Genomic DNA, 27,980 nt, shown 5'->3' with positions numbered 1-27,980 from the left:
CCAAACAATTGGATGTATAGATGATGTTTCTCCTCTAAAACCTCATGGCGTGCAACTCTGTGTTGACTGTTTATCGCCACCATATATTTATTAATCAACTTGTGAAGCCCTCAAAACTTGGGTTGAAAATCCTAAAAAGAAGGATTAATTGTAATTATTACTTATCAAGGAATGTGTCACTATTTCGCCAACACCTCGTCGAACAACGACAAGGGACTCGTAAAACTTCGATTTTCCCCAAAATGTGCGTTTGTCAGTAATAGATGTTCCTGATCGATAAACAATATTTTGGAAGCTCTTTTAGGATAACACTACCGGAAGAGTCAAAATAGTAAGCTCACTGAAATGACTGAATGACACAAAGCAACCGTTCAAAATAGTTCAATTTGGACGATCAAATCTATTGAATACAAACATCTATTCCATTACGACGAAAGGCTTTCAGTCAAAATAAACACCTAAGTGAAACGCTAAGCCCTTCCGCGGAAAATGATCAGACATAACGGGAGAAAATACTACCAAAGATAAAATTATGTTTTTGTCTCATGGTATGAAAGATTCTTGGATCTCAGAGGCCAATTAGAAGGTTCATTTCAACTCTTTTGACATAAACTTTAAAACAGTGCCTTGTTTGAGAAAGAGTTTATAAAACAAAAAGCTAAAGAATAGGTACGGTACACTGGCGGTGTAGTTCAACTATAATAACTTAAGCTTTTTAATCCGGAGAAGAAGCAAAGTTCGTCAGCGGCATTATATTTTCCATCATTTGGCTGAAATAATTGGAGGGAAAGAGGAAGCAGTGAAGAGTCAGATGTATGGTCTTTCACTCCAACTTTCCTTTTTTGGCGGCTTTTTGAGAAACAGAAACGATCAGTTCCAAGTTTATTCTTGGTTGTAAAGTAAAATTCCGCTGGCGATATAAATGCAAATCAGAATCCTTCAAAATAGCCTCACGGGTTTCCTCTATATTTCACCGACATTAATCCATTTACTAGAAACAATTGATAGTCATTTTAGGTGTATGGAAACATAAGAATGTTTTTTGCAAAGAATTTCCTCATTTTTTTATGCTATTGTCAAAACGCACACAGGAAGCTTTCTGGAACGGCAGAAAGGTATCAAAGAATTTATCTCTAAATCTAGGTTTCTTGTCATATAAAGACTGTGAAATGTTGTTTACAGAATTCACTAAATCAGAAAGCTAGTTTAGCTCGTTAATTTCCATGCAATTATTAATTAATTGTTGGACCGTCTGTCACACGACCACAATACACGTAAATTCTCGCAAGGGAATCATGTTATCAAAAATCAACATAAACACTTTATGTATTCTTCTTGGCTCGTAGAATTTGGAAACTTTTCTTAGTTGATTAACCCTTGGGCAAAAAGAAAGTTCTTGGAAATTGCTTGGAAAACAACCAATAACGGATATCAGTTTTGCATTTGTTGACATTTACCGCCGCTGATAAAATATTGCGTTTTCACCGCTTGTTGTGTATTTATCATCTGTGTCGAGATCTCGGTTTCTCAAGAATGCACAGGCCTTTGGAAAAAGTCCTTCTATGCCTGCTGTTTTGCCTTAATTTTGTAGGTAAGCCAGTAACTTTAATTTTTTTAAAGCGTTTGCGATGTTCCATTTCAGTGAAATAAGCACATAAACATACGGTTTAGCTTAGCTGTTTGAAAGATCTGTAACCTTAATGTATCGATGTTTTTGTGAAAGAATTTCTGTAAAATGTAGCTTTTATGTCTTGGTATTCGAATGTGAAGTTTATGGTTGTATTACATATAAAAACTGAAAAACGAGAGGCAATCAAACCCTGACCTATCTGCCTTACAGAGACCAAAAGAACTGTAATAATACCCATTTATATGTGGTGACAAAATTTACTGGTGTTCCATTTTACTATGTAGATGAAAGCTATTGAGATCTTTGTCCATCGGGAATTTGACAAGGTGAAAAAAAAAAAAAAAAAAAAAAAGAAAGACACTGTTACATAAGTTAGCACTTGATTGTTGGGTGATCTAACTTTATTTCAAAAATATTGTACGGTGTTAATTTTTTATAACTTGCGACTGGTATTCCTATATAATCCGGAATTTACAGATTGTTGGTAAAATACTTATCCTTTTCTTGGCAGATGGGAGCAAACAACATTACGATGACTTGGAAAGACTCCAAAACGACTTATTCGCAAACTACAGTACAAACATCATTCCGCAAAAAGAGAAGACAACTGCAGTAAAAGTAAAGTTTGATATAGCTCTCAATCAAATCATTGACTTGGTAAGTTTTTCAGTGTCCCTTAATTACGCAAACCTAATCTACAAAACCCGTATGGCTTAGTGTATGTCTTTTAACATGTTAGTTGAGGTTTCAGGGGTGCTAAAATTAGGTTTCTAAGACAGAACTGACGTTAGTCGCGTACATTTATCTCAGAAGAAATGCACCATTAATTTTATGTTTGTGGCCCGATAGATTTTAATTAAATTACACGAATCGGGGAAGACATCGAGCAAAGTTTATTCCTTCACAAATTGGGATGGAAAAAGCGTCAGTTTTAAACAATGCTCTTGGGAGATAGCTGGTCATAATTTCACAGTTCCAAAATAATACACCATGACAAAGACCCAAAGGACAAAACAAAAGAGAATATAGTCTGTGCCTCATTTACTGTTTCCCAGCCAGTTTTATGACTGCGGTGCAAGTACGCTTTAATAATTCATAGTTATCATACGTCCTGTGGCTGTTGGGAAAGTAGCCTGAAGATAATTACTCATATGAGACCTGCTGGGCCGTGGGACTTCCAATCTTGATTTCAAAGTGCATGTTGGTGAACTTTGGCGTATTCCTGATGCTCAGCTTGGCGGCGTTTAAGTAAAGTGTTTCGCTTATAAATTTCTCAATAATCATTGCATGTTGAACATTCTTGGCTGGCTGTATATTTTTTCATGGAAAATTTATATATTTACTGAGTGTAAGGCTAAGTGGGTCATCCATTTCTGTCAGATGTTCAGTTGATAAACAAGAACGGATGGCGCATGAGATACTGCATTTAATATAACCGTCACTGGTAGAGATAAGAGTAATGAATAAAAACCGAAGGAAGAGAACATTTTCTCCTTTTCTTTGTAACACAGAGCTGCGACTGTCTTGTCGTTTTATGGATGTAATGAACATTTATAGCGGCATGTTTTATCTTCAGACTTTGCAAATGGTTCAAGTCGTTTATACAAAACTTTTTTAGATACCCCTGTGCGAAACTGATGTGATCAATATCGAATTGAAGTGTATAGCCCAATACTGAAGAAAATCACAGATGAATTGTCATTTGTTAAGACAAGCTATTCTTTTCAGAGAGGAAAACGTTATAAGGAATCAAAAAAAAAAAACCCATGTTTCAAGGGATTTGTCCACATAATTTTCCTGATATGTCATATTTCTTGCCCGTGTGAAAAGATGTTGTCTCTGCACTTGTCTTAGGCAATTTATCCATCCCAACCTCCGCAACAGGAACCTAGGTGAGAACTTAATTGGACACCTTAGAATGGGGCATTTATACAAGGAAATTAGTCGAAAATGGTAAAACACCTTATAATGTTTCCAAAAAAATTCTGTTCTTATAAATGTTCTACGGTAACAAAGTCTAATGACGTCACGGAAAAGTTTCTGGTTAGGGATGGAGGGGAATGAAGTCGGTATTTCTTGGGAACTCACACTACCTTTTGAGACCATTCTCCATTAAGGTTCATCTGAATGCTAATTTCTTTCATATCGTGACTACAATGCCTCAGCAAAAAATATACAGTTTGGGCAGTTTTTGGCATATTTCTTAGTTATAATTGTCTTTACTGAGCTAAAAAACTGAGCTGTCGCAAAGTTGTCCTCATAAAACTTTCAAAGGTTATCAAAGTTAGCTTACAAGACATATATGGTGCTCAAAACAACTGACACAAAAGTTTTTGAGATGTGAGGTTAAGTAACTTTGCAATCGAGAAAATCAAGAATCACTGTTTTTGCTCATTTTCATTTGACTTAAAAAGAATTCAAACACAGGTGACTGGAAGCAGCTTTCACAACACTTCTCAACGTTACAACTTACAGCGTGCATGTGAAGTGTCTGTTACTGGTGTCCATTGCTCTGACATGATAATTTCTGAAAAGGCTGTCTTTTAGTGTTAATCAAATTTCATTGCATGAAAGCTAAGATATGTTAGGAGGTACGTCACAGATAAAAGCAATCAGATGTTGGTCAAGCCAGGTTTAAAGTGCTCTTTCCCAAAACTTGAGTGCTCTAGCCCCGGGCTCTATAGCTATTTTATTTAAAATCAGTCATTACGCGTACGTTCGAACTTCAAGATAAGAAAAACTTCACATCAGTTCTAACGTAGCTAATGCCTTATATCAAGCCCAGGAGTTTTCATCAGTTTGATTCATGTGCAATTTCTTATTTTTGGATTACATCTGTGTAACGATGTTCTCATGATTTCTGGAGACCTGAAGACACTTTGGCGTTGCGTTCGTACCTTAGACACTCTCTCAGTACAATCAACAGCAGAAGTGTTTTGTTGAAATTAAAATTTGTGTATTCTGTATATTCCCTCACGGTTGATAATATCACGCCTTGCTTTGACGAAGAATTTTGCGCTGTTCAAATACAAATGTTCTAACTGCCTGAAAGCGTTTCACAGGATGAAAATATCAGATCTTGATTGTTAAAACATTGAATTATTCATAGGGGAGGAAATGATTTTTCTTTCCTTCTTCTATAAATGATTTTTTTTGTGTTCTGATATCTTACAGGATGAAAGATTGCAAACCATGACTACCATTGTGTGGGTGAGACTGGTACGAATAAATTACAGTCCACGACATAGAAAAGTCACTACGCTTATGAAACGGAAATACGATTCGTCTTGAAAACTTAGTGATATTTGAGAAAATATTTTACCTAGCTTATTAAAACCGTTAGCAATATGACGTTACTTTGAGGCAAGGCAACCGCATCACTAATTTTTCTTTGTTTTTTCACTGGACAAACAGGATGGTTATATTTATTGTGTGAAATATGTAAGATATGTGTTCTTCTTGAGATTGTTTGGAAAATTGGAAACGAACCACTGGCTTAAAAATGTGTGAAGTCTCATGTACCAGTTTCCTTTTTGTATCATTTTCTCTTCAGTATTGGAGCGACTTCAGATTAAAGTGGAACAGCTCTACGTATGGAGGAATTAAGTCTTTTGTCACTTCTTCAAAGAAAGTCTGGCTTCCAGATATCACCCTGTACAACAAGTGAGTGTTGTCAGTTTGTTTTATTTGATAATTACCTTTCAGAGGATGGTCGTTCTACTCAATGGCAGTGTTATCTAGTATCGAACAAGGATTACAGGTCGTGAAACGAAGTTAGCGCGATGCAAGTAAAAAGCAAGCATGCTATAATTTTACCTAGAATATCTTAATGGATGACCGAAATCACACTCATATTTTTTATATTGACGTATTTCTGAAATTTCTAAAAACAACCGGGGAGTAACTTAAATTTTCGTTTAGATTTGTCAAACTCACTCACTCAAGTTATATATATTTATGGAAGTTGAGAATTAAGGCAATTGATTGCAGAAACGAACTATTTTTTTTTTCAATTCTGTGTATAGCGCAAACGACAATTACGACAAAGAAAAAGAGGAATATTATGGTCTCACAATAAATTCCAATGGTAACATAGGCTGGTTCTATCCGACAATATTTAAAAGTTCCTGCACTATTGACGTCACTTATTTTCCCTTTGATGATCAGGTGAGTAGGTATATGCCTAACCCGATTGAGTTATCAATGCCTTTAATTTTGTTCTCATAGAGAAGCCGCATATGGTGATGAGTTTGAATGACTCTAGTTTCTTGGATGCTTGGTGAACCTCCTAGGTTGTCTAGGTACATCCAAGACTTATCATGATGTGAACTCAGTACTTAGCACCTTGTGATTAGTTTTTTCTTTTGATGTTCATCCTTAGTCTGTAATTGAACAGACACATGAAACCTAAAAAGGACAACGATGCCAAGAAAGCTAAAAAAAAAATGCAAGCTAATGCATTCATGAGCTTATGGACAAATATCAGACCTTTGGACCGACAAACTTTAACAATAATATATTCCAAATTTCTTGTTAGAAATGCATCCTCAAGTTTGGCTCTTGGTCATATCACGGCCTGAGTTTGGACATATTCCACACTGGACCAGGTGACATAGAGGCTTTCACAGATAATGGCGAATGGGTTCTAGTCGCTATGCCTGTAACCAAGTTCATTACCAAATATCGGTGTTGCCCAGAGCCTTATCCATTCATTACCTACAATGTTGTAATTCGTCGTAGAACTATGTATTACATCCTGAATTTCTTAACACCTTGCGTGCTCATGTCAGCCTTAACAATCTTAGGTTTTTTCCTTCCCGTGGAGTCTGGCGAGAGGATGAATGTGGGTGTGACGGTACTGCTGTCGCTAACTGTAATACTTCTTTTGTTAGCCGAGGAGCTTCCAGCCACGTCGGAGGTAGTACCTCTTATTTCACGTTACTACACTATTACAATGATTAACGTTTTCATCTCGATTGTTTTCACGTGCGTTGTCCTCACGTTCCACCACCATGCACCGACCCCTCTGCCAGCCTGGGTACGACTCTTTATTTGTCAATGGTGCGCAAACACACTACGGGTGAAGAGAAACAGCAATATAAACGAATCGTGCCTCCCGGCAAGAGGGTTCTTTAAAAATCGCAGCATGAGGAGACACTCACTTGGGGAGAGGCTTTACAGCGAGGAAAACGCAGAGAATGCTACGACAAATCCATTTAGTGACGCAAACCATTCACAGCCACCCGGGTCAGTATCGACTACATCAATCCAACTAAAGAAACTCGACGATAGAAATCCAAATTTGCGGAGGCGAACAAATCAAGTTTCAAAAAAGTCTGAAGCTTTGGACGTTCTTGTACAAAGGACTAAGAAAGACGACGAGAAAGAAAGACATGTCGAAGAATGGCACTTTGCTGCCAAGGTACTTAATAGATTGTTCATGTGGATTGTTCTGTTCCTAGTTGTATTCAACTGTCTCAGTGTTTTATTTTCGGCTCCGAGTGAGAATCTCAGCTAGACTCGATTAATATTTGTTAATAAGGGAAAGTTCGCATTTAAAAGGGCTTAAATGTTAACAGAGGGTTCGTATGTAGTGAATGGATAGCTGGAGACCTCGATCCCTACGCCGCGTAGTTCAATTGTTCCATTCCATGCGCGCTCAGCAGCTCGCCAGGAGAATTGAATTTAGGAATAATAGCTGGTATGACGTGTGGTATGGTAGACGTATGGAACTTGCTTCCCCAATAAAAAATGATACGGATTGTCCAGAAATATTATAGAATGATTATCTATTCCTGGATAAGGTGATAAAATATCTAAATAAGATTAAATGAGAAGAAACCGAGAATCTATTGATAAATTCTACAACAATGACACAGAAGAATAGTTTTAACAACCGAATGAAACGCGGAAAGAGAAAATATGCCCCGCCAGAAAATAGCAATATAATTAAAAGGGATGAGTCATTCATAAGTGACAGCTGCATGAAAATAAAACATACATAAAGTCACTCTTAATGCCAGTTTTTTTATTGTTCTGGCGGTACGCACTGATGACCAACAGGCTACTGAGCAACAACACTCTCTTGGACCCTGCGGAAATATGAGCTTTCTTCTATGAAGTAGTCCTTCCAAAATGTTGCATTGCAGGACAAACCAAATGTAATAAACATGGAATAAAACAAGTAAGGCTTTAATAATATGGGTAATAAAACGTTATCACGGATAACAATTCATGATCATTCTGAACTCCGGTAAAGATAATTATACGGAGACGTGGTTGTTTCAACTTTGATGTAAACCCCACATTGTAAAATAGTGTTTGAACATTCATTTTCCAATGCATGATAAAAAAAATAAACCAGCTTTGCTTGGGGCTTTAAAGTTATATAAGAAATATCAATATGAACGATTTCCATTAACGGATCGTCAAGTAAAAAGTCGTCTAAAAACGTTTTTCTCTCTCTTTTGTTTTAATGACTTCTATCCCCAGCAATAGTTACGTCATCTTTTCAACGGAATTATCATGAACTGCGCTATAAAATGGAAAGAGAAAATACCATTAATTATTATTTAAAATAAGTCAACGCGTAATCATAGCGGTAGGACTAAAAGAATCAATTTCGACTTATAAGGCTTAATTGCGGTCCACACTACCTGATCCTAGCAACAGCGAAGAACTCCCTATACATAGCCAGGGAAAACGTTCCCCAATGTTTTCGTTGGAACCTTGTTCATCAAAAAATAATTAGGCTTTATCAAATGAGTTGATAGTGTAAATTGTCCACTGCAAAGCGTTTCTAAGGCTGCCGTTTCAAGCGTTTGCCCTTCGTCAGAGCGAATAAAAACCTACTCCATCTATTCATTTCTTGTTCATTATAGCTAATCAAGACCATCATTCTGAAATGTCTAATTTGGCAAACATCACAGGCACAGAAACCAATTTTTCATGGGAATAAGCGTTTGTTGATTAAAAGGATTTCAGAATATATAGTGTGAAGGAAGCAATCTGTTTTGACGTTGTATAATCCTGTAAAAAGCTTTCTCTGTTTACTCTTTTCGGAAAACGTCTAAAAGTGCTGTAAATTAGCATGAAACCTTCTAATCGGTTAACCCAACTGGGAAGACCTTCTACCAAACATCAGATCCCTTTCACACCACTTCCTCTCTTCTTTTCTGAAACAAAGTTTCATGGTTTGGAAGTTTCGGGAGGTTGTCATTGATAGTCACTGTGAACAGGTTCTCGGATCGTGCTCAACGCTGCATTCCCTTAGGGACCACGCTTAAGTGCCTTGTTCAGGATTTCTCTTGGTGCTAATAGTAAACAAGAAATAGTTAAATACAAAACGCTTATTTTGATATCTGAATTTAGCGGTCTGATAACTGCACGTCGTATTAGAGCTACAGTACTATGATCTCATGACCGATTTCTTTGGGAATGAAGTTCTTATTTCAGTCTCGGTTCGGCAAAACTGGCTCTAATTTTAAGCGTTTGAAACTCTTTTTTTATTTTTCACTGCTCAGCATGTTGCTCAGCGCGTGGTTTGCCCTCACTTGTAATGAAAGCACTAACACAGTGGTTTACAACATTCATCAGTAAAAAAAATCAGAGTATTTCCATCATTCAGGACGCTTTTACAACACTAAGTGATACTAGCATGAGCTTCGGTTCTTTATCGGTGTTAAGCTGTCATGACACTCACGAAGAAGATGATATGAGAAAGTCTATTATTCTAGGTTCTGCAATAAATTAAATTCCAGATGCTGCAACAATCAACACAGCTCTTTCCTGGAGTTCTCATTGGAAACATAATTGCAATAAAGATGATTAGATGAACCACTGGCAGAGCAATTTGTATGTTTTCAATTTCCTAAGAAAAGAGGAAAGGTTAATAACCAACCAATAGCGTTACTGATAAGATAAATACAACTCGAAGGCCACCTGTTTATCAAGCCAACCAATTACTTTAGTTAAAACTATCTGCGCTGTAAACATACAGCTTCCTTTACGCGGATGTTCGAATATAAATCGTTGAGGTATGCAGAGAATTGTGTCGCCTAGTCTTAAAAAACACCATAATAACGTGATGGCAAATTGTTAGTACCTCAACAAGAATGATTTCTTGCCAATTCAAACTTGTGACTAGCTTGGTTTCAGTTTATGTTGTTGGCATCTTGCGTTCAAGCGAAGGTAAGTTTTAATTATGCGCTTAAATGAAAAATCTTGCGACGACATTTTATTTTCAGTACGACAGAGAAGATATGGTACATTCTCCATGCAAATTCTCTGGAAGCAACGGATGTTTGTCGGTTGTAATCGCAAATGCAGATATTTTTCAGATTTTAAAGGCCTCAATTCTGCTCTGTTTTCCAAAAGGGAAAAAGAGAAAATAATCGGCTCAGAATATCAATCCTCCTCCACTCGAATCCAAGAAGAATTCCGCTAGTTGATTGACTTATTAAATTATTATAGAATTAGTGAGGAATTAGAAAGAATTAGAATTAGAAAGGATGAGTCATCTTTACTATTATTATTTTATTAAAATTTTCCACACGACAAAATAGGTGTTACACTATGGTAATCTCCGCTTCACAGGAAATTGAAGGGAAAAATGTGGATCACGATGTGAATAACATTAAAGAACCAAATTGTTTGTTGAACTTTTAGCCGGTCAAATGTGTGCACTCATCATATTACAAGGAGAGGGATTGAACATTTAAGCGCGGCGTGGTAAATGTATTTCATAGACGTATGCGGCATAGTAAAACTCATATGAAATTGTTTCGTATATATTATGAGGTTCGACAACAGAAAGAGGGAATTTTGCGAGAGATCCGCGTCGAATACTCTTGATGATATGATAACCAATAAAAAGCTAGACGGGTAAATATTCGCTATGTACCAAGGCGATATTGACGAGAAACCATGCAATAACTGAAGTAATTAGCAAAAACAAAAAAAATCTTAGTTACCAAACTAAACAACACAGATATCTGGGATGAATAAACAAAAGCAATTCGCTGCCTTAAAAATTGACATGAATAGGCTGAAGAAAAAAGATATTCGATTTACGTTCTTGTTGCATCAAACTGACAAAGATTTAAATCCAATATCTTCCGTAGGGTGGTCAAATAAGCTGACTTATTTATTACTCTGTTGATATGCGACTCGCAGAATAAATTTTGCGTCGGCTTTTCAACTAGCTATGGGATGAAGGAAGAAGTGTGTGTGTTGACCTTTCATGGGGTCTTTACTGATATTCATCCTTAGCTCCATTCTTATTAAAGAATCTTGTTGTACTCAGCATCCGGGTTATCGCGCTTTCATCCTTTGTTTATTCAAAGTTTCATTAGTACAGTGCTACGATAAGTGAAACAAAACGTTTCCTTCGCCATCCTCCCCGTCCTGGTAATTTCATAAAAATGCTGATTTCTATTTTACAGGCGCACCCAGTTCAGAGATAGTTCAGAAGCTTGAACATAAGTTATTGAGCAAATATGACAAAAGCGTGATTCCTAAAACAACACTGGAGAGCGGGGTTACTGTTACATTGGATTTGGCATTGAATCAACTCATTGATGTGGTAAGTTTATCAGTGTGAAATTGAAAATTTGAATAACTAGGAGCGTGCCAGAACGATAACCTAACAAACTCGGTCTGTCGAAACACACAGTCCCACTACAGGCCATAGTGGCAGAATTATAGATCTTTTAATTTTATCAGTGATACTTCGTAGCTGGTGGGACTGGCTGCTAGCTTGTGTCTACATAAGCTTTGTCTGTCTACATGTCTCTTATTCTGTCAATGCTTTGACGTTTTCTATTTCAAATCTCGTTGCAGAACAAGCGAGCCCAGACAATGACGTCAGTGATTTGGGTTCGACAGGTAAGCAATTATTTGATTTTGGTTGCTTCTGTCGACCATCGAAGCGACCATCAAAATGTCTTTAATACCCATTACACAACAGAGTTTTAGGTGAAGAAAAGACTTACGTACTATTCAACGTTCACGTGTTTTGCCGGTATTGAGAAGTGTTACATGGCGAAAATGAAATCGAAAGTAATTTCCCTTTTAGCCTCTTTTTATCCCACCGGCTAGCCCTTTCATTTCCCTCTTACCCAGTTCCCTTCTCGGTGTACAGATTGGCATACATAAGGAGTAATCTCCCCTTGACATACAAATTCGCCTCTGCTAAAAGTAGGTCAAAGGTAATGGACAGAGCTGGCATACCTAGTCAATACGTCAACCAATCACATCATAAATTCATTTTCTGTCAAAACTTCGACATGAATATTAATGAAAGTGGTTTTCATGTTTCTAGTATTGGAGCGATCATAGACTTCGATGGAATTCCTCTGAATATGATGACGTAAAATCAATTGTGACACAGGCAAGCTATCTGTGGCTCCCAGACATCACACTGTATAACAAGTACGTTTTGCTCTTAGCACGCTTACGTACCTTAACTTTTGAGTTAACTATAAAAAAAACTTGATGACTTGTTCCACAGGAAGACAGTTCATTAAGTTTCTCGAGGGTCTCACGAGATTAGAGGGAAACAAAATGAATTGTTTCCCGGGAGACCAATCGTTTAGTGATTTGTTTGGTACGGCGAAGAAATAAGTCGACATAAAGTGCAAAACAAATCGTAAATTGATAGATTACATGTAAGTGCATATGAGGTCAAAATACTGTAAAGCCAAAATTTCTCACCACCCACAATCATACTCTGTCACCCGCAACGCTGGTTGTCGGTCAGTTCTTAAGGAAAACCGTTCACAATTACTCTCTGACGCCAAAGACTTTGGAATGTTGCCCGCTCACAGAGTTTTGACAGAAACAGTTCTATAGAGAAAGATTTTTTTTTTCGTCTTGTCACGAGCTTGGGACAAGGAAAAAATTCTGAGTCCCTGAGAGGAATCAAATCCAAGACTGACCGTAAAGCTCTACCACTGAGTGTCAGAGACTCGACAATGAGCTAGGCCAATACAAGGTTTATATGTGACCTACGTTCAACCTACTGGTGGGATAAGCATGTCGAATGATAATATTTAGGCTCAGTAATGACATAGGGTAAGAGTTCTTCCGACTTTTCACGAGCTTGGGACGCTTGAACCACAGACCCTCAGAATAACTGTAACCCAGTGGTTGGAAATCGGGGCGCGGCGCGGAATCCGAACGTCTGAGATTCGATTCCTCATAGGGACTAGCATTTTTCTTTTATCCCAAGCTCGTGACACGATGAGAAAAAATCTTTCTCTATCTCATTACGGAACTCAGAAACGTAAACAGTGTCATTGTTTGATATAATGTGACCAAAAGAAGGCATTTATGAGGCCACGTGTTGCAAATCTGAGGTTCGATCCCTCGTGGGAACTCAGAAATTATCTTTTTATCCTTAGCTCGCTATACAATAAAAAAGGTCTCTCTTCATCTCATTTCCTGAGCTCAGAAACGTTAATAGTGTCACTGTGTGATATCATGTGACCCCAAAGTTACCAAAGAGTATATGCGCTGTTAGTGAAAACGTTCCAGCTCTTGAAACCAAATCTTTGGTTTCAACAGCCTGAGTTCCGCGCGCTGGGTGGAATTAGCGTTAATTTCAATAAATACACACAAAGGCATCACTGAGGCCAAGTGCTGCAAATCTGAGAAGTTCAGTTCTGGACATAAATGTATGCTATCACTGATAATACAAACACGTATGAGACAACAAACAGCCGTAAAATTTCATAATGACCACCTTATTTCTCTTCATGCAGTTATCCTTTGGCTATATCTTTGTATGCTCTGATACCACGTGATCTCTTGCAGCGCCAAGGACGATTATAATATTGATAAAGAATCATATCATAGCCTGACCATAACTTCAGACGGAAACATATCAAGGTACTTCCCAACTATCTACAAATCCTCTTGCAGGCTAGAAGTCAAGAATTTTCCCTTTGACGACCAGGTAACAACTTTGAAAAATAATCTCTTTTTCAAGATAGGAAGATTTTTGCAGACAGAATCATCAAAAAGAAACTAGCCTTGCCTAACAGTGTTTTCATCATTATCTTGTAGGTTTGTACTCTAAAATTGGGCTCGTGGTCGTACAACATTTATGAGATGAATCTTTTCAATATAGGCGACGGCGACACCAGCTCATTCATTGCCAATGGAGAGTGGATTCTTCAAGGCATGCCCTCAAAAAGACACGTGACTAAATTTCGCTGTTGCCCCCATCCGTACGTGTATTTAACATACAATATTCATATCAAGCGACGGTCCTTGTACTACGTGCTAAACTGTTTCATGCCGTGTCTAATCATGATGGCCTTAACAATCCTTTCGTTCTACTTACCGTCAGAAACTGGAGAACGGATGGGCGTTGGTATAACAGTGCTGTTGTCTTTGAGTATCATTCAGTTGATTTTATCCGATTCCCTTCCACCCACCTCGGAAGTACCGCTCATTGTCGTCTACTATGGGCTTACCATGTTAAATATTTTTATGTCTTTGGTTTTCTCTTGTGTCGTCCTAACTTTGTATCACCACACTGCTGTTCCGCTACCTCGCTGGATGCGAACTTCATTGTGTGAATGGGGGGTAAAATTGGTCCGCATGCAACAAGAATGGATCATAATACAAGAAAAGAGGAAACAGATAGAGATAAAGCAGAAATTCTCAGCAAACGACATCATCACTAAAGGTGCCGTAGTGAACTGGATACCAGAAATTTCGCTACCTTCTCAAACACAAACAACCGAACTTATTACAGGTCAAAGCCTCGATGAGCGGTCAAGTGAAACAGAAAATGACTTTTTACTAAGCCAAAGATATCGCGAAGAGGACAAAGCGCAAATACTTCGTGAAGAATGGAAATTCGCTTCACGAGTAGTCAATAAATTCTTCATGTGGATAATCGTAATGGCTATTATAAGTAACGCTTTGTATGTAGTCCTCAAAGCCCCCAGAGGCAATTTCATTTTGAATTGAACTTCAATTCAAAATTTGAAATGACATATTATTTGCACGTGAGAATTCTGAAATCTAAGACGGTCCAATCAAAAGATGGTACTAACTAGGGAATTTGACAACACCGTTAGTGCCAGAGATTTTTTCATTTTGTTTACTCCGCGCAAGAAGTAGAGATGAGAGACAATCGAGGTGTAAGGTTTCTTTTTCTCTCTCACTGCAGTCGCAATCGAAGGTGGACCTTCACATGAAGAGACCTTGAAATAAGAGTAACTCAACTAAATAATTATAATTATTAGTTGTAAGAGAAGGATATGTTCAAAAAAAGAGACCACTTCCTTCTTTCCGTCATTTATTCTACTGCAGGCATGGCACGTTGCATCTTCCAAGAATTTTGTATCTGGTATGAAACCGAGATAACTCAAAAACATCCTTAGATAAAAGGGACAACACATTTTGTTAGTAGATTTGATAGAGTTAGTAAGGGCTTTTTGTCACCTATTCTATTCTGCCGTGGCTGTTAGACTGAACACGGACATGAAGGTGCTGGCCAGGGCGGGCTCCACAATTAACAGAACATGTTGGTGAGGTTAATTAAATATCACCTGTACAGAACAGTTTCTGAAAACTGAATGTGGGAAGTGAGCGCTCTGATGAGTAGATTACAGGGTAGTTGTTTGAGATCCATGACCGCCCTGATCGAGTATGTTAAATGGCTAGGAATATGAGGGCGAAATCAACAACCGTAGTCAAAGATCTTTCCCATAACGGAAGGAGCGGATCATTCGAATTAATGACGTACATGTTAGTTTCCGGCTTCACCAGTATGAAAGAAAAACTAACCAATGATGTGTATCACCTGCAGTTGGATTAAAATGACAAATTCATTTAGGACAATTTGACCCAATGAAGCCAGAAGTAGCTTTCAAGACGAAGTAAGGCGTTCATCGACGGATTGATGGACGGATTGATCCCATGATTGCATGTAGTAAGTCTTGTTTCACCTGTAATTTTTACAGGTCTCAATATTTACAGTGAGACGCTTCGAGCCATGGCATGTGTTTGAGAATACAGTGCTGGATTGCAAGAAAGTTTTGTGCAGCGAAAAAGAGGGGCCTGTATTGTCTGAGTTTTGTGTTGTTGGTATGCTCAGAAAAGATGTTTTATTGTCTGTTCATTTTCTGAAAAAAAGATTATGTTGGGCTCCCAGAGTAGCAATAATAGTACCTTATTATTCTGAATTTTCGGTGTTCATAGCTGGAAATGTTATTTCGTGATGTACTGTTGATATATTGTAGGGTTATCAAAACATTTGTTGATTCCAATCATCTTAATAAAAACAAAAACAGAACAGCACGTACTGGAAATTGTTGGACATTTCAATTCAACTCCTTCTCAGAAGTATAAAATTGAAACCTTATAGCTTTAAACTGATCTCTCTGTGACTAAACAGTTTTACATCTATGTTTTTTGTCGCAATTTCTGAAAAAAAAAACACTCCCTGATACTAATTAAAAGTATGAATTTCACTTTTAAGTCGTTTCTGTAGATAAAATAGATTGCCTTGATAAGGGTATAATGAATACTGTGTGGTTCTCAATAGTTATGTTATGTAAAAGCTTCCCTCGCTGTCAAGAACATGATACTTATATTTACCCTAAGTGTTATTAGTAGATGAATGGTAGCATTTTCCTGCTGTCTTGGCTTACACTAATACCTCTTGTATGTTTAAATAAACATGTCGCAAGTAGTATTAAAGATATATCATCTGTTGACGACTTAATCTTGAACCAAAGCAATGATAAAATATATACGTAAATCGGCCATTGCACAATGAAAAGTTAATAGCTCTGTCTTTAAAAAGATCTACAGTAAGGCTTGTATCGTGCGTTAAATGCGGCTAAATCATGGGTGGCCTTTGAGTCGCTGAGATTTATCTCGTTTGTGCAAATCCAATGTGACTTCATTACAGGTCACTCTTGAAACACGGTCCATCATCAGTTCAAAGTGTAAATGAAAGAAAAACATCGATTTAGGACTTAATCGAAATTCTGAACAAATACACATACTTTAAGAGAGCAATTACCCTGTTTGCAGAGAAAACATCCAATAAGTTCTTCTCTTTCATTTCAAGTCCCATACAGCACTCAATTCAAGAGATGGCGCGTTAGCATTGGACAATAGACAGCTATAACTTCTCATAATTGCTGTCAAACCATAATGGAAAGAAAGTGCTGTGTAAACGACGTCTAGATGGGCTAAAATAAATCGACGCTTTTGGGTGAAAAGTTGACACACGCAGAACGTTCGTGTACCGTACAAATTCTACCTAAAAGCTGTGCGCTGTAGTATCCGCCGATCTCTTTTATCCTCTCGATAAAAAAAAAGAAAAGAAAATAAAGCTATTGTTGCAGTACACACTTCTTCCCATGCTTTGGTAGCTTGATTCCAGCCCTTTTGCGTTCTTTTGCCCGTCGATTTTGGAACCACGTAACGACTTGGCGTTTGGACACACCTAGTAAGTTTGCAAGCCATTTTCGCGAAGGTGGAGACAGATACTGCTTGAAGTTAAAACTATCTTCAAGAGTCATAATCTGCACTTCAGAGAACACAAACTTTTTGGTTGAATTTGTTGATCTCTTGGTAAGCCTCGGATTAAACGATCGACTTTTTGATAATAGTACTCGATCTGCCTCTAAAACAGACTCTTCAGTGAAGTAGTTGGCTACAAAATCCTCCAGCGCTGAGAGAGGGGACTTCTGTCGATTACATCCTCTTGCGTGAAAATTATACCCTGACTGAACGGCTACGAGTGAAAAGGACATCTGCTTTTTCGAGTAAACGGGTTTGAAGGCGGATAATCTATTTCGATTCTCAGCAGATTTTACTTGAGGGAGCGACATTCCGTTTCTTAGCTCCGGAGTATTTATGCAGGGTTTGTCCACAGCAATAAACTGTGCTTGTTTATGTAAATCGTCACCAAGTTATCTAAGTGTTTGATTGCAGCGATCCAGGGGAGTGCCCGGCTTAAGATACAGCTGCGCCATTGTCTAAAAAAAATTTTTTTTATCACATCAAAACTGCAATGCATTGACCGCACTTGGACAATAAACAAGAGTAGGTTGACTTACAACGTAATGTGGTTTATACAGTGATTTTTCACAATCTCTGAAGGTCATCTCCAAGTAAGGTGAAGTGGGTTGCTATGTCTGTAATTTTCAATGAAGAAGTAAGTCTTGTCGTTCTAGAAATTTATCGTAGATTTAACAAATACTAGAACGACTCCAGCGAATCTTTGGTCAAAAATTCCCAAATTGGACGGTAATCCATTGAATACCTAAAGGTTGAAATACAGTATATTGATGAAGGCCACCAAATTGTCACGTGGTTTAACTCTCTTTTCGTCTCATCTTCCCTAGCGTCTGCTAATGATGGTGCGGACCGGAACTAATGCCATAGGAGCCACAGTGGCTGGTGGACGACGGTGATTTGTCATTTATTTGGATACTGTTTTAAAAGCTGTGTTATTTTGTGACATTTCGGAGTAAAACCACAAGGACCTTCTTTTTGGTCCTATACCAGCGCAGTCTCCGCTCATTTCACAGAAAAAGTGATTAATTCGACTCATATTACAAACATCCAGGATCATCACTGGCACCACGGCAAGTCACTTGGTGATAAATCTTTGGCAAATATCAACTTCAAACTTCCTTCAAGACCTTTTTACTTGATTTTGACCAAGGATCAGTTGAGACTACTGTGATGTTAAGTGGTGAAAGCATCCTCCAGCACGGTACTATAAAAAGCGAGAGATGGGGCAGAAATACAGCACAACTTTGGTAGATTCCATTAGAAACAAGTAACTGTGGATGATACAGCTATCCCTTAAGGCACGTCTTCGAGTCAAGACCTGATGATCACTTCGAGCCTCTCAGGGCAACCAAGTCTTTGTAGGATTGTCCATAGTTAGAGTTTTAGAACGCATTGGTTTAGTAGAAAAACTTAACGTAGAGGTCCAAGATCTACACTTTTCTTCGATTTACCTCATACCTACACCGAGGGAATCCTCAGAAGAGGTTGATAAAGGCTTTTGAGATACTTTCTAATGAAAAAAGTAAATCTAACTCCTTCAATGATTGAAACTAAGAGAAACTAGAAGGCATCAATAGCTCCAAGAGCTACCTTACGTACTTGTAATAAGCATTTGTGTAACATATAGCAACGCTCTAATCAAACATTTAGGATAGCTGAGTTGTTTGTGACATGCGTCGCGCAATTTGATTACACAAAACTCGCGACCCTTCACACGGCTTGAAGGACTAACGCCCTTAAGTGTCAAATTCGCTGGTTCATTTCATATATACAAGATAACATAAACTGTTTATAATCTCTTGTATACATAAATATATCTCAGAAATTCGATGATTTTGCATTCGGCTCCTTTAACGAGATATCATTTCTCATGAACTATTCAGCCCAGTTTCAAGGCTAGTCAGGAATCGATCGATATCCTTCCCGTTCAAAAAGGTAACGGCAGCTTGCTCAATTACTTTTAAATACAGTACATGATCTAATAGACCTCCGTCAAATACACAACTTTTTTTCTAAGAAAAGGCCCCCACGCTGCATTGATTGTATTAGACACTCCTCTCTGCTTAAAGACACCCTCCTTAACATTACTCCTACTAGCGAAATGGAGCGGAATTAGTCAATTTATTCTGTTTCTTGATAGATATAAAATGCCTTGGGGTTTGCATCTTGCTCAATATCATGGTCAAAGTAAGGGTAGCGGTCTTCGGCCTTCTCGATCTCAGCTAGAGACACAACAATCCGTGCTAAATGAGTCAAACCTTTCAAACACTTTCCAAGTAATTACTGACTCGGACATCGAAGAGGCTAAGGATAAAACAATGACCCAGGACGATTGAGATTTGAAAGAACAGCCTGGAACAGCCTTGACGTACAGACGAATGGATTGGATAGTCTGCTTTGTATCAACTCTTGATTTTACGCCAAACTGATGAGAGGTTTCTCGAGCCTTTCTATTTTAAAAGCCTTCTGTCTATTAATCGCATTGGCTCTAAAAATTAAATGGTCGTCCCTAACATCTATTTGATGAGTTACGGTATAAAAGAGCATCTAAAAAGGCTATCGCCACCCGTGCAATGAAACCAAAATATATTTCATTTCACTTCCGGAATCAGAAGTCGACCAAAACAGTGACTGAGGAAATCTCAACACAATCATTGACCGGCGATGCGAACGGGACATCGAACGGCGTTGGTTACAAGTCATGTTCAAAGTATTGGTATTTCAGTAATTTTGCATGCTTGCAGATTTTTGGAGTACAACTGGAAATACTTCACGGTGTTGTAGGTTACTACTGGATTACTGGAGATTTAGAAAATAAATATAACAAATAACTTGAAACTAAATAGATGTAAAAGAAAGTTATTCGAAAAAATATCTCGGCAAAGTCCCTACAAGGTTTGCCTGTGTTAAAGAACTTCTCAAATGGTGTTTTGTCTGGTGGGCGGCTCCGATTTCAGCAGATGCACTGCCTCATACGTGTAGGTCACACAATCACGGGACAATGCAGTTTTTTAAAACTCCAACTTTTTATTCAACAACATATAGATGAACTAAGGTAAACGCTCGGAAACATTAACAATACTTACAAACAAATGGACTTCTTAAGTCTGTCATAACACTGACTTGTTACCAATAATATGCTATTGTCTTTCACCCATCTTAATAAAAAACTAAAATATACTTTTAAATCATATCCATGTTAATTAGGTAATAAAACAATATTAGAACATTTGCTCAATATCTTATGGATATCCATTTCTCTTTCTTGAGTCCGCGTTTAAACTTATTTCTACTTTCTCCATCAACTGGTGGCCAAGTATACTTTCAATCGCGAGCAAAAAACCTTCTTATAAAGGAAATAATCATACTATTAAGGCCAGACCTCACCCATCTATCATCTCGGGTCATGGTTCAAATCAACCAGCGATGGCTCTTCTTGTGGGATCGTGTCACTTGGCCCCCTCATGTTTTTCTCGATTTCTTGCCTCAAATCATCCATATTTGTTCCTTCTACATGAGCTACAGTCTAAGTAACACATAAAAAAGAAGTAATTCTTTTCGTTTCAAGGAAATTACCCCACGACAAGTCCATGGAATGGAAAGAAGTCTGGTAAAAAGACTTCAAAATATTATCCAATCATCAGCTAATATATCAAATACCTGTGCGTTCCAAACGAGTTTAAAAGTCGGCAGTGACATGACTCTCTGTTGGTATTTTAGCACCTGTCAATAACCACATCAGAGTAAAAGGGAGATACATTCACGTATAATTAGTCTTTACTAGACGTTTAGTAAGCGTCAGTCACAGAAATACAACAAATGAGATAAACAGAAACCTAGATTTGCCACACGTATTTGCCAAAAAGTATTTACTCTCTACGAAAAGTTTGAAATATCACCGACTAGGACTCTAGAGAGACTTGACTTCCAAGATGAGATAATCAGAATGATATACCAGGCGCTAAACCTACACTTGACATTTCTACCAGCCAATTAGAGTAATATTACATTTGGTGATGTCACCAACCTTCAACTGTTCGACGTTAACCCGCACAAATACAACTTGTCTGTTCATTCCATATTTTGCGTTTAATGAATCGAATGAGTCTGAAACGGACCTACATAATGAACACCTGCAATAAAATACAATGTTGTTTTAACTTTCTACTTTAAAAAGCGCAATTCTCAAAGTAAAACGAAAGGTGAACTAAGTGGACTTTTGTCACAAAGGAAAAGTTTAAAGAGGCCTTAGCAACGACAGAAGTAAGCAATTTGCTGCAACAAAGTACAGTGACTAAAAAGATCACGGTTCAGTAGCTTTACATGGAAAAAATGGATTATACGTGGATGCTCTTTTCTTGTGTTACCCTAATGAAAAGTGACCAAATGGGTCGGTCAGCTTACCAACTGGCATAAAACTGAACAACAATTAGTTTGTCCCGCTCACTCAGTACTGATTGCCAGTCGTCGAGTTTCGTGATATTTCGTATACCGCACACTACGATAGAAACAAATGACAAGGTACAATAGATATTCTAAGAAAGACTTTCTCTCATATCGAAACGTCATTCACAGTCCCTGAAAACAGGCCCTCATGGCCCATACACACAGGTGGATGTTTGATACTACATACTGGGATCGCTCTCGTATCCGCGAAGGGCGCAACTAGTTTAATCAGTAGCTTATAACCTAGGTCATGAGCTTATGGTTTAAAACTAAATAATGCAGAGACTATGGAGCAGTGAGAAGAAGTCGACCTAAGCCGGGATGTATGGGTAACAAGTTTTTTACATCGGGTGGTAAAGGATTATTTCAGTTTATAACTTAAGCTGCGTAGAAAACATCCTCATTCTGTCAGGTCGTGACAGTATTCCGAACTGGATGAACTGGTTATGCTTCTTTAAAAAAAAAAAAAACAAAAAAAAAACAAGAATAAAGAACTTTAGCCTTTCATCTTACGTTTGAATTCGTGGGTGAAGTATGGCAAGTATGGACAACAGTTTATTAAAAAGGACGCTGGTTTTACCTGCTCCCTCTCCCTGAACAACAACGCCTTGTTGATCTGTTCTCTGTACCACAACAGTTGCACGAGGCACCAAACCTACAAATCAGGTCCAATCATACATTTCATTCCCAAAACTCTGACGAACAATTCATTTCCGATAAGTACTTCAAGGAGCGTATAACCTACGTCATATGCTTCTGGTAATGCCAAAGGATATAAGTTTTCTACAAGTCCTAAATTTAAGAGAATCCATACCAAAACAATTTTTTTAAGTGACCTGGCCTATGAACAGCACAAGAATGAGATTCCCTAACTACTGCGTTTAGAAATAAAAAGAAATGTCAAATAAAACTCTGTGAAAAAAAAAGGGAAAAATTCATCCGCAGAAAATTCCGTATACAACTGGGTGTGCCACGAGGTTACTACCCAAGGCAAGCACTCGACTCCCTCACGATTAATTTGTACCTCCAATATGGAACCCATGATCAGGTCATGTTGAAAACGTTACTTTAATCATATTTTGGTAGGCGGTTACTCCGTTATGTTATCAACTTGACTAATCTTCTTCTCAGCATTGATTGTTGTTTGACAGTTTCATTGCACACAATTTGTTTTCGTTTCATTGCGATTAACATCACATTTGTGATCAGTGTAAACCCTCGCAGTATGTTTTGTGTACCTAAGTTACCTTTTTTTAATCTAAGTTTTCTTTTCCTCGATGTTGTCTTGTCTCTTAAGAAATTTACATCCTTCTCAATTCAAAGGACAACATTTACCCGAAGAGACATTCTCTATTCAATTTACTAAGCCGCATTGCTTATCTGAAAATAGCATGTAGATCTAAAGCTGATCATGTACCTGCTTCTTGTAAAGTTCTTTCCAGGTCGTTAATTCTTCTCTGAGGAAATGATGTCATAAGGAAAATATCATCCAAGTTTACAGTGTCATTTGTGGGCCATTGCTTTATAACCTCTCTGTAAACAACACAATTGAAAATAATTTATCTTCCTCTGGATAAAAATCATAAGTAATTTTCTGAACTGATTTAACCAACACAAAGGGTGTAAAATAATTTTTAGAAAGTAAGTCCAGAGTCACTACTACAAGTTCCTCGGTGATGTTGAAAGTTACTCACTGATATAACGCTTGAACTGTTGAATCCTCAGAGAGACAAACAGTTAAAACCTGAAAAAGGCAAAAGTAAAATGAGAATGTTGGTGGCATTGACCAAGCCTGTTAATGTTTCTTCATTATCACCTAATATTCTTGGGTGTTGACAAAACAACCATACATGCAATGACGTGTGTTGGGCATAACATGGTGAGATGAATAATTCTACAATACTGAAAACTTTACCAAACATCTACCCACATTTGACATAATCTTGACTTTCTCTCCTGTGTGTATTGTAGTTTCATAGCTCAGTTTGAATCGGTAAGCCAAACTTCTAACACCGCATTACCTTGATTAAGCACCTGGGCACTTGTTTCAGCTAGAAGTAGGGGTGCTTATTGGAAGGAGGGCACTTAATTGAAGGGGGTACTTATTACAAAATTATTAACCTGGACTGATCCTGCTGTAGTGAAGATTTAAAAAGTTATAATGGCAATAAAAAACAAGTTTTCTTTTATTCCTATTTCTTTTATTGTTAAATTTCTTCAGCTCTACTTATAATTAGTTACGATTGATTTTCATTTAACAAAGTACCTGACTGTTTGGCATTCTTATTCTCAGTTCCACCATTGATGATGATACACAATCACTTAAATCACAATGCTGATCAGCAATTGGCTCATTTGATGGGTCTGGGTTGTTATCTGCAAGCTTTGCCTGTTTTGTCTAGGTGATATATCGTGATAATTTGAGAACATGAGCATCCATCCATCAAGACACCTTATGTACTTCCCATGCACTTTTGAACAACTTAATTTAGAATGTATTAGATCAAGTACATGTACATGTGGGAGAATTTCTAAGGCAGGGATTGCATTGCTTAAGATTAAAACTAAAACAAATTGAAAGTAATTGAAATAGAGAATAAAAAACACCTCGAACTTTGAGTGCAGAAGAAAGTTATGCTGTGGAAATGTCCACTGTGTTAAAAATCAGATCAGTTGCACATAGCTTAGTATACATAAGCATGATAGAAGAGTGCATCATTTGTTAATAATTTTATTCAACCATATGCAAATTTTCACCCATTTGATGAAGATAAATCAAAGCACCTTTTGGTGCTGCATCTTTGAAGTAACTATTTCAACTATCATTATGTGCATTGTCATGGAAAAACATCACACCTTTTCCAATTTTTCTTCTTTATCATCCTTCAAATCTTTCAATAAATATTCCTTATGAAGTTTCTTTCTCTGCTTTTCTAATCTAGAAGAAATAGATAAATTCATTTACTACATTCCATCTTAGTGCAAATGGTATACAGTGCATGCCTCTTTTACTTTATTGACATAAAAAAAAAGTTATTCCACATCCCTGATATCTTTTTGGTGTTTGGTGAGAAGCAAATATTTCAGTACAGGAGATGGCATTCCACATGAAACAAAAAAACAAACACCGTCTTTCATTTTCATCATATCCATCTCTATTAACAATAGGAGAAAAGCTTACTACTTTGCCTTTGTTCCACTCTTAAGAAAGCAGTGGCAAATATTTCACAGTAGATGGCATTCCACTTGAAAAGTTTATTGTCTTTATCTTTACTGTTTTCTTCCCTATTGACAATGGGAGAAAAGCCTTCTGCTTTGCCTTTGTTCCATTGTCTGTAACAGAAACTTGATATGCATATATTAAGTATGACCCAGTTGTGGCCCTCTATGCATAATATGTGTGAGGGTACATCTGTTTATTCTAGGAAGAAAAACAACTTCAACACAGTTGAATTGGACACTTAGTTTCCATACTTTGCCTCCTCAATTGCTTCCAGTCTGAGTTTTTCCTGGAATTTATGCCTTTCATCTATTGTCTTTTGGAATCTAGATAGAACTGGTGCTGACTGTAAAAACATAATATTGCATAAGTGGTCATCAGTGATGAAAGTCCTCTGTAAATGATTGGCAGAAAATACTGGGTAGACTTGACATTAGCATACAATGTAGAAAAAAGTATAAAAGTATGCGCAAGTGACTTACTACAAATGATAAGTTGCAAGCAAGTGGTTCCTGTCTGTTAATCTCTGAGTTATCCTGTGGAACATTAGCCTCTGAATTCCTGAGAGGTGCCCTTGCTTTATCAGGGTTCTGGTTTATCCTATAGTGTTAACAACAAGCTAGTAAAAAAGATATTGTGTTTTTGTTTTCAGAATGTCTGTTATACTGTTCCTTAATTTTAGCTCTTGTTTAAGTGAAAACTTTCGTGCCAAATTATTAGCACCTACCAATCTATAGCAAGCTGAATTCCACTGTTTTTTGTAACAATAAGAGCTCTTTCTGCTACACCAACATCATAACCTGCGAGTACAAGCCATGAGACTTAATGAAAATATTATTCGTGGACATTATTGTTGTTTTTCATTGGTAAATACAGAACGGGTAACTGCAGTTAACTGCAGTTCAGTTAACTTGAACTACCTACTGACTCAAACTTAACTTTGCCTTGGCTCAAATTTAGCATGTAGCTAAAACTTTACCTTAAAAGGTCAGTTTACAAATGTCAAAGTGTCAGAGCATAGCTGATTGATCACAATTGACATAAACATGATAACATTTCAGAAAAAGTTCAATGAACCTCCCAAACTAAACATTCTTGTAAAAACAAAATAATTGGATAAAAATGACTGTTGATTGTACAAAAATAGTAAACACATGATTCCTTATTAATTATTACCAAAATACTTGAATTTCAACACCAACCCAGTAAGCAGAAACCCAGCTTGAACCAATTTCCATTTCCCTTGGGAGTTTAAGTCAGCAGGGTTCTACTGTATTAATTCAAAAAAGTACACTGTAAGAGCACTTTGAAAAGCTATTGTATAATTACCCATTTCCTTCATGTAGGACAGCAAGGTGAGATCTGCCTTGACATCTTGATCAAACAAGCTTGAGTCTGATAAATTGAAAGGCATTAGAAATCAAAATATATTTATTATCACACACATGTTGACAGTTGGAACCACAGAGCTTTTTTGTATTGATGCATGTCATTATTCTATGTAATTTCATGACCTCATAAGTATAGGAACCAAACAGATTATTCCTGGTGTAACTCATATTCAGTGCCTTTTACTCACCTTTCTGTTTATTAAGCTTGAGCACACCGCTGGGTTGAGTGGCAGCAGGGGAGTTACCAGTAACTGAGAGTGTTTGACTTGATTGTAAAATACCAAGAGCTTCATCAATCAACAGTTTGGCTCCATCAAGTTTTATAGAAGAGGGTAGAAACAGAAAATCCCCTTCCTAAAGAGACATTATGGTATAGATACAAAAAGAAATTCATTAACCACTAAAAAAATCTTATTTTGGAAGCTAGTTGCAAAACAGAGGGGCTTATCAACACCTGAGTTTCAACAAGGTTTTTCACACTTCAAATGATTACCTGTGGTGGAATGTGCCACTACAACAACCAAAGGGGTAAGGCAAATCTATATAAAATGAAATCTCAACAGATGGCAATAAGGGCTATTTGTTATGTCATGTAAGGCTCTTATTGGAACTCCTCCATCAATTGCTTGATATGACAATACATTTTATGTCTGATGGCTACACCAAAAGCTAATGAAATTAAAGTAATCTCATCAAATTAAATTCAAATTAGGCCATGTTTCATAGTTTTGTAACCTTTGCTTTATAGGAGAAGTAGGCTTTTCAAACAATGAAGTCTTTATCTGCCCAAATGAAAACTGTTTATGAGATTATGAAAATGATCCTGTTTTGAGATTCCAAAGAGTTTCCTAAACTTTTGAAGATTGTCTATTAGTGCAACAAAAATTATTCTTGATATGCTGCCACTTTAAACTTATCAAGCTACCTGACTGCTTGTCTTTGGGGTACATGTATATGTAACAGAGTCTTAGGGTTAGGGTTAGAAAAGTGAAGTAATCATTTTCATTATTATACATGGAAAATTTCTCCAGATAAATTAGAGGGAAGACACAAGTAAGCATTTGTTATTCCAGGTGCAAAGCAAGGTAGGGTTCACTGTGTGCATTTTTAAATGCACACAGTACATTGTACATACATTGTAAATCTCAAAGTAAACATACAGTGTGTTTATTACAAAAAGTTAGTGTATATAAACCTTATAATTTAAAACTAACTGAACCTGTTCAAACCCTGCAAACAGTAAAAACGTCCTGGCTTGTTCCACTTGCCAGATGGTGGCATTGAACTTGGGGTTACCTGATATTTGACAACAAAACATCATCACATGTGCTACAATAAACACGCAAGTGAAACTGACGTAAAACTAAGCATAACAAGTCAAATATCAGTGGAATTCGGTTCATAATCGATGCTTACTAACTTATTCTAATTTTCCTGTATTTCTGATTGCTTGGGTCTTTCACTATGTTTCTCACATAAACTTGCATCAAAGAGAGCGTCTTTTTCACCAAATCTGGTTCGAACACCGATTTCAAGGCCTCCTTCAAATTAGATAAAATAAAAAATTCAACATACGTAAGGGTTGGTAATTACTGAAACATTCAATCAATTCCCATAAATACAATAAATTATTTCTCAATTGACGAAATCTCCGATAGGACTTACCAGAGAAGCCTCCATAACTGAGCCCGCATTACAATGTACATAAAAAAATAAAGACTTTGATATCCTGTTTAGGGCA

At 37.2% G+C, this 27,980-nt stretch overlaps 3 protein-coding genes across 6 annotated transcripts; 2 read left to right on the top strand and 1 right to left on the bottom strand.

Annotated features, from left to right (window-relative positions):
* Positions 1-1,183: 1,183 nt before the first annotated feature.
* Positions 1,184-7,855, top strand: LOC113668500 (neuronal acetylcholine receptor subunit alpha-7). 3 transcript variants are annotated; one of them, XM_027184408.2, is made up of 6 exons: positions 1,184-1,591; positions 2,142-2,287; positions 4,805-4,849; positions 5,184-5,293; positions 5,656-5,797; positions 6,168-7,855. In XM_027184408.2, exons 1-6 carry the CDS (start codon positions 1,534-1,536, stop codon positions 7,146-7,148), a joined length of 1,482 nt encoding a protein of 493 aa, XP_027040209.2. In that variant the 5' UTR covers positions 1,184-1,533; the 3' UTR covers positions 7,149-7,855. The 3 variants fall into 3 exon arrangements, with proteins under 3 accessions (XP_027040209.2, XP_027040211.2, XP_027040210.2); XM_027184409.2 differs by having other exon boundaries at positions 1,268-1,591; positions 4,805-4,840; XM_027184410.2 differs by lacking the exon at positions 4,805-4,849 and having other exon boundaries at positions 1,245-1,591.
* A 1,762-nt stretch (positions 7,856-9,617) lies between these two features.
* LOC113668473 (neuronal acetylcholine receptor subunit alpha-10) lies at positions 9,618-16,352 on the top strand. Its single transcript, XM_027184367.2, has 6 exons — positions 9,618-9,820; positions 11,074-11,213; positions 11,471-11,515; positions 11,952-12,061; positions 13,445-13,586; positions 13,697-16,352. The coding sequence occupies exons 1-6, from the start codon at positions 9,745-9,747 to the stop codon at positions 14,609-14,611; spliced, it is 1,428 nt and encodes a 475-aa protein (XP_027040168.2). The 5' UTR covers positions 9,618-9,744; the 3' UTR covers positions 14,612-16,352.
* A 3,837-nt stretch (positions 16,353-20,189) lies between these two features.
* On the bottom strand, positions 20,190-27,940 carry LOC113668498 (uncharacterized). Of its 2 annotated transcripts, XM_027184406.2 has the most exons (17): positions 27,905-27,940; positions 27,660-27,780; positions 27,459-27,535; positions 26,428-26,593; positions 26,178-26,243; positions 25,576-25,648; positions 25,331-25,448; positions 25,103-25,194; positions 24,485-24,566; positions 23,895-24,026; positions 23,323-23,372; positions 23,046-23,161; positions 22,209-22,283; positions 21,587-21,680; positions 21,210-21,315; positions 20,843-20,905; positions 20,190-20,708 (listed from the first exon to the last, which is right to left on the bottom strand). In XM_027184406.2, exons 1-17 carry the CDS (start codon positions 27,917-27,919, stop codon positions 20,577-20,579), a joined length of 1,578 nt encoding a protein of 525 aa, XP_027040207.2. In that variant the 5' UTR covers positions 27,920-27,940; the 3' UTR covers positions 20,190-20,576. The 2 variants fall into 2 exon arrangements, with proteins under 2 accessions (XP_027040207.2, XP_089059892.1); XM_089203766.1 differs by lacking the exon at positions 23,895-24,026.
* Between the last annotated feature and the right edge of the window lie 40 nt (positions 27,941-27,980).

This window comes from Pocillopora damicornis, chromosome 4, assembly GCF_964200805.1.
Source record: "Pocillopora damicornis chromosome 4, jaPocDami1.2, whole genome shotgun sequence".
Lineage (NCBI taxonomy): Eukaryota > Metazoa > Cnidaria > Anthozoa > Scleractinia > Pocilloporidae > Pocillopora > Pocillopora damicornis.
This window is presented reverse-complemented; position numbering and strand designations above follow the sequence as displayed.

What these genes read in the sequence shown, in the direction of transcription:
- LOC113668500 (XM_027184408.2), top strand. Translation starts at nt 1,534, where the DNA reads ATGCACAGGCCTTTGGAAAAAGTCCTTCTATGCCTGCTGTTTTGCCTT. An exon ending in TCAATCAAATCATTGACTTG is followed by an intron (nt 2,288 to 4,804) that starts GTAAGTTTTTCA and finishes GATATCTTACAG; the next exon opens with GATGAAAGATTGCAAACCAT. An exon ending in ATTTTCCCTTTGATGATCAG is followed by an intron (nt 5,798 to 6,167) that starts GTGAGTAGGTAT and finishes ATTTCTTGTTAG; the next exon opens with AAATGCATCCTCAAGTTTGG.
- LOC113668473 (XM_027184367.2), top strand. Translation starts at nt 9,745, where the DNA reads ATGATTTCTTGCCAATTCAAACTTGTGACTAGCTTGGTTTCAGTTTAT. An exon ending in CATCTTGCGTTCAAGCGAAG is followed by an intron (nt 9,821 to 11,073) that starts GTAAGTTTTAAT and finishes TCTATTTTACAG; the next exon opens with GCGCACCCAGTTCAGAGATA. An exon ending in ATTTTCCCTTTGACGACCAG is followed by an intron (nt 13,587 to 13,696) that starts GTAACAACTTTG and finishes ATTATCTTGTAG; the next exon opens with GTTTGTACTCTAAAATTGGG.
- LOC113668498 (XM_027184406.2), bottom strand. An exon ending in ATACAGGAAAATTAGAATAA is followed by an intron (nt 27,536 to 27,659) that starts GTTAGTAAGCAT and finishes GTCAAATATCAG; the next exon opens with GTAACCCCAAGTTCAATGCC. An exon ending in CAAGCTTAATAAACAGAAAG is followed by an intron (nt 26,244 to 26,427) that starts GTGAGTAAAAGG and finishes TCAATTTATCAG; the next exon opens with ACTCAAGCTTGTTTGATCAA.